Raw genomic sequence first — 10,422 nt, 5'->3', positions numbered from 1 at the left:
TGCTTCCGAAACGTTGCGATTTAATTTATTTTGATTATTTTTAATTTAGAAAAATTGTTTTTATAAAAAAGTATTTTATTTTATTTTATACCTACGTGACTATACCGAAAGAACCTTAGAAGATAATGCTGCTGATGCTGATGATTCTGATGATGATGCCACTAATGCTGCTGGCGGTGGTGATGCTGCTGCTGCTGCAAAACGACCTCACTCGCACGACCTGCAGAGCACAATCCGTTTATTCAGCACGAACAAATACAGAAACGGACTCATAGACAATTACAGGTGTGTCCTTCTCTCTCTCTCTCACAAGTTCAAGATGGCTGTGACGGTGGGGTTCAAGATGGCCGTGTCGGTGGGGTTCAAGATGGCCGTGTCGGTGGGGTTCAAGATGGCCGTGTCAGTGGGGTTCAAGATGGCCGTGTCAGTGAGGTTCAAGATGGCCATGTCAGTGGGGTTCAAGATGGCCGTGTCAGTGGGGTTCAAGATGGCCGTGTCTGTGTGGTTCAAGATGGCCGTGTCGGTGGGGTTCAAGATGGCCGTGTCGGTGGGGTTCAAGATGGCCGTGTCGGTGGGGTTCAAGATGGCCGTGTCAGTGGGGTTCAAGATGGCCGTGACAGTGAGGTTCAAGATGGCCGTGTCAGTGGGGTTCAAGATGGCCGTGTCAGTGGGGTTCAAGATGGCTGTGTCGGTGAGGTTCAAGATGGCCGTGTCAGTGGGGTTCAAGATGGCCGTGATGGTGGGGTTCAAGATGGCCGTGTCAGTGGGGTTCAAGATGGCCGTGTCAGTGGGGTTCAAGATGGCCGTGTCGGTGGGGTTCAAGATGGCCGTGTCAGTGGGGTTCAAGATGGCCGTGTCGGTGAGGTTCAAGATGGCCGTGTCGGTGAGGTTCAAGATGGCCGTGTCGGTGGGGTTCAAGATGGTCGTGTCAGTGGGGTTCAAGATGGCCGTGTCAGTGGGGTTCAAGATGGCCGTGTCAGTGAGGTTCAAGATGGCCGTGACGGTGGGGTTCAAGATGGCCGTGTCGGTGGGGTTCAAGATGGCCGTGTCAGTGGGGTTCAAGATGGCCGTGTCAGTGGGGTTCAAGATGGCCGTGTCGGTGGGGTTCAAGATGGCCGTGACGGTGAGGTTCAAGATGGCTGTGTCAGTGGGGTTCAAGATGGCCGTGTCGGTGGGGTTCAAGATGGCCGTGTCAGTGGGGTTCAAGATGGCCGTGTCAGTGGGGTTCAAGATGGCCGTGTCAGTGGGGTTCAAGATGGCCGTGTCAGTGGGGTTCAAGATGGCCGTGTCAGTGGGGTTCAAGATGGCTGTGTCGGTGAGGTTCAAGATGGCCGTGTCGGTGAGGTTCAAGATGGCCGTGTCAGTGGGGTTCAAGATGGCCGTGTCGGTGGGGTTCAAGATGGCCGTGTCAGCTACACTGAGCCATCGCCAGGTGAGAGAGATGTGTCCAAAGTGAACAACTGTTTCATAATCATCTTGGCAAAATGTGCGCTTGTGTGTGTGTCCCTGTGTGTGTCTGTCTGTGTGTGTGTTCTTGTGTGTGTGTCTGTTTGTGCATGTGTACTTCTCTATATGTCTTTATGTCCGTGTGTGCTAGCCGCTAACAGCACTTGCCCCAATAGTATGTTAAAGCTATACGTGTGTGAGTGTGTATTTGTTTTGTGTGTATGTGTGTCTTTGTCTCTGTGTGTGTCTGTGTGTGTCTGTGGGTGTCTGTGTGTATGCATCCCTGTGTCTTTGTCTCTGTGTATCTGTGTGTGTCTTTGTGTGTCTGTGTGTTTGTATGTGTGTCATTGTCTCTGTGTGTCTGTGTGTCTGTGTGTTTGTTTGTGTGTATGTGTGTCTTTGTCTCTGTGTATCTGTGTGTGTCTGCGTGTTTGTATGTACGCGTAAATACACAACAACCAAAACACCATCAACACCATCACCACCTCCACTCTCATTCCCACCACCATCTCCACTGTCTCCATTTAAATCACATCTCATTACCACCGTCATCACCACCATCGTCATCATCATCATCACCACCATCATCACCACCAGCATTACCACCATCATCACCACCAGCATTACCAGCATCATCATCATCATCACCGTCACCACGATCATCACCGTCACCACGATCATCACCACCACCACCACCATCTCCACCATCGTCATCACCACCATCATCGCCACCATCATCACCACCAACATCAAACTCATCCAAATCATCGGCGAAATCCGGCACTGACTTCTTGGCCACCACATTGTCCAGCTTCTGCCCGGACAGATAGGGGTTGAGAAGCATCTGCCACAGAGAGAGACCGGGTGAGAGTGAGACACAGGGTGAGGTTGAGTGGCTGAGTGAGTGGCTGAGTGAGTGGGTGAGTGAGTGGGTCAGTGAGTGGGTGAATGAGTGGGTGAGTGAGTGGGTGAGTGAGTGGGTGAGTGAGTGAGTGGGTGAGTGAGTGAGTGGGTGAGTGAGTCGGTGAGTGAGTAAAAGAGTGAGTGGGTGAGTGAGTGGGTGAATGGGTGGGTGAGTGTGTGAGTGGGTGAGTGAGTAAGAGCGTGAGATGAGTGAGTGTGTGAGTATGAGCGAGGGGGTGAATGGGTGGGTGTGTGAGTAAGAGTGAGTGGGTGATGAAGTGGGTGAGTGAGTCTATGAGTGAGTGGGTGAGTGAGTGGGTGAGTGAGTGTGTGAATGGGTGAGTGAGTGGGCAAATGGGTGAGTGTGTGAGTAAGAGAGTGAATGGTTGAGTGAGTGTGTGAGTGGGTGAGTGAGTGTGTGAGTGGGTGAGTGAGTGTGTGAATGGGTGAGTGAGTGGGCAAATGGGTGAGTGTGTGAGTAAGAGAGTGAATGGTTGAGTGAGTGTGTGAGTGGGTGAGTGAGTGGATAAATGGGTGAGTGTGTGAGTAAGAGAGTGAATGAGTGAGTGGGTGAATGGGTGAGTGTGTGAGTCGGTGAGTGAGTGGGTGAGTGAGTGATTAAGAGATTGAGTGACTGTACTATGTCTAGGGGCAGCTTTAGGGGTAGGGTCAGTTTTAGGGATAGAGTCAATGTTAGGGGTAGTGTTAGTGGTAGTGTTAATGTGAGGGGTAGTGTTAGTGTCTTACCCTCTCTTCCAGGAATAGCTCAGAGGAAGGGTCATTCCTCTTCAGAACCTAACAGGGAAAAATCAGAGGGATCACAATGATGGTGCCACAAAAACTCAACACAGACCCACAGAGTCACACAGACGCACATACTGACACACATACTGACACACAGACTCGCACAGAGACACACAGAGACACACAGACTCACACAGAGACACACAGACTCACACAGAGACATACAGACTCACACTTAGACAACCAGACTCACACAGACTCACAAAGAGACACACAGACACACAAAGTCACAGAGTCACACAGACATACATACTGACACACAGACTGACACACAGACTCACACAGAGACACACAGACTCACAGAGACACACAGACTCACACAGAGACATACAGACTCACACCTAGACACCCAGACTCACACAGACTCACAAAGAGACACACAGACACACAGAGTCACAGAGTCACACAGACACAAATACTGACACACATACAGACTGACACACAGACTCACACAGAGACACACAGACTCACACAGAGACACACAGACTTACACAGAGACATACAGACTCACACAGAGACACACAGACTCACACAGAGACACACAGACTCACACAGACTCACACAGAGACACACAGACTCCCACAGACATATAGACTCACACAGAGACACACAGAGACTCACACAGAGACACATACACTCTCATACAGACACACAAAGACTCACACAGAGACTCACACAGAGACACACACAGAGGCTCACACGGAGACACACACAGAAACTCACACAGACACACACAGAGACACATAGACTCACACACAGACACACAAAGACTCACACAGAGACTCCCACATAGACACACACAGAGACTCACACAGACTCACACAGAGACTCACACAGACACAGACTCTCACACAGAGACACACAGACTCACACACAGACTCACGCAGAGACTCACACAGACTCACACAGAGACTCACACAGAGACACAGAGACACACAGAAACTCACCTGTGAGTGAGAGTTCACGATGGCCGCTCTGTTCTGATAGTCGCGGCTAAAGGCAGCTGTGTCCGGCATCCGCTCGATACACCCGTCAGAGGCTACACACAGCAGCAGCAGCATCATCAGCATCATCATCAGCATCAGCAGCAACATCATCAATCAGCAACAGCATCATCAGCAAGAGTATAACCAGCATCAGCATCATCAGCAACAGCATCATCAGCAACAGCATCATCAGCAACAGTATAATCAGCATCATTAGCAACAGCATCATCAGCAGCAGCATCATCAACAGCAGCAGCATCATCAACAGCAGGAGCATCAGCAGCAGCAGCATCATCATTAATCAGCAGCAGCATCATCAGCAACAGCATCATCAACAGTATAATCAGCAACAGCATCATCAGCAGCATCAACAGCATCATCAGCAGCAGCAGCATCATCAGCATCATCAGCAGCAACAGCATCATCAGCAACATTACACTTTGATGCTGGCAAAAAGGTCCTATGATGTTGCTGCTCACCCGAGCTATGAATGCTCTGATACGTGTGTGGCATTGTATAAATATTATTTTTTATTAAATATTTCTACCTACGTGACTTTACCGAAAGAACCAAAGAGTTTAGTGACATTGTCGTTGTGCTGTCCGCTATATAAGGCGGTGAGCCGGTGGGCTCGGGGTTGAGTGTTTAGCTTAAGCCAGTGAAGAAAGAAGACCGGCTAGATAGGCCATGGGACTCCCCTGGATCGCTGTCCTTATAAGGACCGACCAGGGCAAGCCAGTGGCGTGGCCCCGAGAGCCCAGAGCCGATGCTCTTGTAAGAGCCGGTCTGGTGACTAAGGGTGCCGTGATTCCAGCTTGGCCAGAGCTGGATCAGCTAGCCTCCCCTAGCTCTGTAGTGGAGGACCTGGGAGTAGGCTAGCCGGGATAGAGTTACTGGGATCTCCCTGTTAGACGGGTGAGGGGGCCGATACCCCTTCGAGTGGTGTGTACCTTGGCCTGTATTGAGTGAAACGTTTAATAAATAAGTGTGCCTCCGACTATGTCGTCCACGTCTCATTGAACCTACTACACTGGCATTAAGGTCCCCTTTTGTAGCTGCTCAGCCCGATATATGAATGCTCTGATACGTGTGGGATTGTCCTTGTGCTGTTTCGCCTTTTGGCATTCTCTGGTCTGACACTGGCATTGAGACTCGGCTCTAAAGATGGCTTCCGTCTCTGGTATAGACCAATCACATATCTGCATTTGTCATCAATATGCTAAATTCCTATGTTGATATGTAAACTCCTTTGTCAAGGCGGTCTGCTCCTCGGACCCGGCTTAAAAATACGCTGCCAAGCTTGGCGGTGTTCATTACGATGCTGTCTTTCCAACAGAGCTGTTCTTTACCTGAGGACGGCTGCTTGCGTTGTGGCCGAAACGTCGTGAGAATTTTATCTTATTATGTTTTATTTTTATAATTGTATTATTTCCCTTCTACATGACTTTACCGACAGAACCAAGAATATGAGTCCATGCAGTCACGAAAGCTTTAAATAAACAAAAACAATGCCACATAACACAACAGTTATATTGTTACCCTTTGGTCCTTTCGTTAAAGTCACGAAGAAAGAAAATAACTTTACCGAAAGAACCAAAGAATAATCCTTGCAGTCAAAGGAAACTTCAAATCAAGTTTAGTTACATCGTTATTAAAGACAATGCCATTCAAAATTATTGGAGCAATGTTTTTGTTTGCATGCGCGTTGCGTGGTAAACGCAGTCGCCTGATTCTTTGCTAAAGGTTTCCGTTTGGTGTTTGAACATCTTAACACAAGCTCCTGTTTTATTGGCAGAAATGGTAAAACCACGCCAGAGGTCGCAAACGGGTTTTGATTCCTTACCCGTACCCGTACCCGGCTGCACCAGGGTCGCAAACGGGTACCCGTACCCGTACCCTACCCGATACCCAGCTACCTGTACCCGGCCGGGTATCAGGTAGGGTACGGGTACCCGATTGCGACCTTTGGGATGAAGCCATGTTGCAGGCGCGCGTGGGTTGATTCTAGAAACTTGAATTGTGAGAAGAGACAAGACGTTGGGAAATGAGTGACAAACGGTTACTCACCAGTGACTCACGGCCTACCCGTACCCGGCCGCACCAGGGTTGCAAACGGGTACCCGTATCCGTACCCGGCCGGGTACGGGTAGCCGGGTATCGGGTAGGGTACGGGTATCGGGTACCCGGTTGCGACCTCTGAACCACGCCTATTTCATACTTTTGTAGTGACATCGGGGATGTCACTGTATGGTGCCAGCCTGGGTGGGGGGGCCGTGGCGTGCGATGTCCTTACATCGTGGACAGCACCGTGTGAGTGGCTGTGTGAGGCTGGCTTTAGCATAGCACGGTGTACGATGCACCGTCATCGCGTACACCCCGTAGCTGGGTGTAGTACCAGCCCTAGCGGGGCTTGGTGAGAGCTGGGATAGCGCGAGCACCACGCATGATGTGCAGTGCGGGGCTCCCACAATGGGAATGGGGAGAGTGTCAGCCCATGGACAGGGTTGCCCCGGGCCATGGCACTCTGGTTGACCCCGTAGACACGTGATCCGGAGTGTCCACAGAGAGGGCCCCAGGTGGGAGGGCTAGGGGGTGATCACGTGTCCAGGAAGAGCTCTCAAGAGGGAGTTAGAACGCTCGAGAAGGTGGGCGGGGCCGAGGGTGGAGCCAGCCCCGACCCGGGAGGATAAAAGGTGGGTCCCTGAGAGGGACCCGGGTTGCTTCGTCCTACAAGCTGGAAGCTCAACATCTACAAGCTGGAAGCTCCATGTCTACAAGCTGGAAGCTCCACGTCCTACAAGCTGGAAGCTCTACGTCTACAAGCTGGAAACTCAACTTCTACAAGCTGGAAGTTCCACGTCTACAAGCTGGAAGCTCCACGTCTACAAGCTGGAAGCTCTACGTCTACAAGCTGGAAACTCAACATCTACAAGCTGGAAGTTCCACGTCTACAAGCTGGAAGCTCCACGTCTACAAGCTGGAAGCTCCACGTCTACAAGCTGGAAGCTCTACGTCTACAAGCTGGAAGCTCCACGTCTACAAGCTGGAAGCTCCACGTCTACAAGCTGGAAGCTCCACGTCCTACAAGCTGGAAGCTCAACATCCACAAGCTGGAAGCTCCACGTCTACAAGCTGGAAGCTCCACATCTACAAGCTGGAAGCTCCACATCTACAAGCTGGAAGCTCCACGTCTACAAGCTGGAAGCTCAACATCTACAAGCTGGAAGCTCCATGTCTACAAGCTGGAAGCTCCATGTCTACAAGCTGGAAGCTCCATGTCTACAAGCTGGAAGCTCAACATCTACAAGCTGGAAGCTCCACGTCTAGAAGCTGGAAGCTCCACGTTCTACAAGCTGGAAGCTCCACGTCTACAAGCTGGAAGCTCCACATCTACAAGCTGGAAGCTCAACATCTACAAGCTGGAAGCTCCACGTCTACAAGCTGGAAGCTCCACGTCTACAGGCTGGAAGCTCCACGTTTACAAGCTGGAAGCTCAACATCTACAAGCTGGAAGCTCCACGTCTACAAGCTGGAAGCTCCACGTCTACAGGCTGGAAGCTCCACGTTTACAAGCTGGAAGCTCCACGTCTACAAGCTGGAAGTTCCACGTCTACAGGCTGGAAGCTCCACGTCTACAAGCTGGAAGCTCCACGTCTACAGGCTGGAAGCTCCACGTTCTACAAACTGGAAGCTCCACGTTCTACAAACTGGAAGCTCCACGTCTACAAGCTGGAAGCTCCACGTCTACAAGCTGGAAGCTCCACGTCTACAAGCTGGAAGCTCCACATCTACAAGCTGGAAGCTCCACGTCCTACAAGCTGGAAGTTCTAAATCTACAAGCTGGAAGCTCCACGTCTACAAGCTGGAAGCTCCACGTCTACAAGCTGGAAGCTCCACGTCCACAAGCTGGAAGCTCAACATCTACAAGCTGGAAGCTCCACGTCTACAAGCTGGAAGCTCCACGTCTACAAGCTGGAAGCTCTACGTCTACAAGCTGGAAGCTCCACGTCTACAAGCTGGAAGCTCCACGTCTACAAGCTGGAAGCTCCACATCTACAAGCTGGAAGCTCCACGTCCACAAGCTGGAAGCTCAACATCTACAAGCTGGAAGCTCCACGTCTACAAGCTGGAAGCTCCACGTCTACAAGCTGGAAGCTCTACGTCTACAAGCTGGAAGCTCCACGTCTACAAGCTGGAAGCTCCACGTCTACAAGCTGGAAGCTCCACGTCTACAAGCTGGAAGCTCAACATCCACAAGCTGGAAGCTCCACGTCTACAAGCTGGAAGCTCCACGTCTACAAGCTGGAAGCTCCACGTCTACAAGCTGGAAGCTCAACATCTACAAGCTGGAAGCTCCACGTCTACAAGCTGGAAGCTCCACGTCTACAAGCTGGAAGCTCCACGTCTACAAGCTGGAAGCTCAACATCTACAAGCTGGAAGCTCCACGTCTACAAGCTGGAAGCTCCACGTCTACAAGCTGGAAGCTCTACGTCTACAAGCTGGAAACTCAACATCTACAAGCTGGAAGCTCCACGTCTACAAGCTGGAAGCTCCATGTCTACAAGCTGGAAGCTCCACGTCTACAAGCTGGAAGCTCAACATCTACAAGCTGGAAACTCCACGTCCTACAAGCTGGAAGCTCTACGTCTACAAGCTGGAAGCTCCACGTCTACAAGCTGGAAGCTCCACGTCTACAAGCTGGAAGCTCCACGTCTACAAGCTGGAAGCTCCACGTCTACAAGCTGGAAGCTCCACGTCTACAAGCTGGAAGCTCCACGTCCTACAAGCTGGAAGCTCCACGTCTGAAGAGGCATCAACACGTGGCCGGGGACCCGAGTGAGGGTCCGACCCTTCGTAGCTGTAACTTCTCCGTATGGTGTAGTTAGCTGGGTGGTCAACACCCGAGGCTGTATCTGGTAAAGGGGCAGTTGCCCCTTTGTATAAACGTGCTGCGAATAAATGTGTTGCCTCTGAAGAATAACGTCTGCGACTCGGTTTGACTCACTACACTTTGATACTTGTGGACCGCGTGGCCCCCTTCCTCTGTTCGTTCCCGTTCTGACCACGTGTCGTTCGTCTCCACCCCTATTTAATACCCGGGTCACGTGGTACGCTTCAGCCAATCCTCGTTAGCCTGCATCGAATCTTCCAGGCTCCCTCGTCAGCTGCCGGCACCACGCCCCTGACTCATCTCCCCATTGGCTGAGGCCAAAGCCAGCAGAACCAATCCTCTACTTACAGCTGTCACCTCTCCATCACGTCAGGGCCACGCCCCTAGGCTTCCCCCCATTGGCTGTAAACCAGGACCGGCAGAGCCAATCACCATGACGAGTTGTGATACGTCAGTGAGCCGGATATATCCTCATAGTACACTGGCAACAACAAATAAGTATAACCCGTAAAAACAAAGTGTTTCACTAGAAATCCTTTACATGCGTGGCGGCTAGAGTCCTCTCGTCCTCTGGCTTGAGATGGCTGCCACCTATGGGTCAGATGATTGCATTGCACCATTAAGCAATTGGTAATTAAATATAATATTTTTGTCCTAAAAAGTGTACAAATTTTGAATTTTTTTTTCACGAACATTAATTGTCACGCACAACGAGTCTGTGTGGAAAATGTCAGCTCAATTGGATCACGGGAAGTGGGGTAAAAAACGACCGAAAGATTTGCACGGTCGTAAGCAAGCAAGAAAGCACGCAAGCACGCAAGCAAGCAAGCGAACTTAATATAAAGGATTTAAAAAAGGTCCCGTATCGATGCTGATCCTGGCCATGGTAACGTGGAGTTTACCGGAGAGGCCGCGAGAGCACGGGTTGGGTGGCTCCGGGTATCGCTGGGCTCCGTGGCTCTCTCTGCCTCCCCCCGCGTCTCCGCCCAGAGCCGTCACCACGTTGCTAATGTCGCCCAGGGGACCCAGATGCTGGAGGCCCTCGTAGGCGCCGCCTGGATCACGGCACACGGCCCAGAGACTCCTCAACACTGCACCATAGACTCAGCATTACACCATAGACTCAGCACTGCACCATAGACTCAGCACTGCACCATAGACTCAACATTATCCATAGACTCAGCACTGCCTATAGACTCAGCACTGCACCATAGACTCAGCACTGCACCATAGACTCAGCACTGCCCATAGACTCAACATTATCCATAGACTCAGCACTGCCTATAGACTCAGCACTGCACCATAGACTCAGCACTGCACCATAGACTCAGCACTGCCCATAGACTCACATTATCCATAGACTCAGCATTACACCATACCTCAGCACTGCA

At 51.1% G+C, this 10,422-nt stretch overlaps 1 protein-coding gene across 1 annotated transcript in view; it reads right to left on the bottom strand.

The window, feature by feature from the left end:
• Window positions 1–223: 223 nt before the first annotated feature.
• SCG5 (secretogranin V) overlaps window positions 224–10,422 on the bottom strand; it is a 24,389-nt gene continuing 14,190 nt past the window's right edge. Inside the window, exons 5-8 of the mRNA XM_061577881.1 lie at window positions 9,934–10,086; window positions 4,101–4,192; window positions 3,097–3,144; window positions 224–2,290 (exon numbers count right to left, since the gene is read on the bottom strand). Coding sequence (XP_061433865.1) covers window positions 1,976–2,290; window positions 3,097–3,144; window positions 4,101–4,192; window positions 9,934–10,086 — 608 coding nt within the window. The 3' untranslated portion in view covers window positions 224–1,975. The remainder of the gene's footprint in view (window positions 2,291–3,096; window positions 3,145–4,100; window positions 4,193–9,933; window positions 10,087–10,422) is intronic.

This window comes from Lethenteron reissneri, chromosome 65, assembly GCF_015708825.2.
Source record: "Lethenteron reissneri isolate LAM-NWPU_2019-01 chromosome 65, ASM1570882v1, whole genome shotgun sequence".
Lineage (NCBI taxonomy): Eukaryota > Metazoa > Chordata > Hyperoartia > Petromyzontiformes > Petromyzontidae > Lethenteron > Lethenteron reissneri.
Note: the sequence above shows the minus strand (reverse complement) of the source record. Positions and strands in the feature narration are given on the sequence as shown.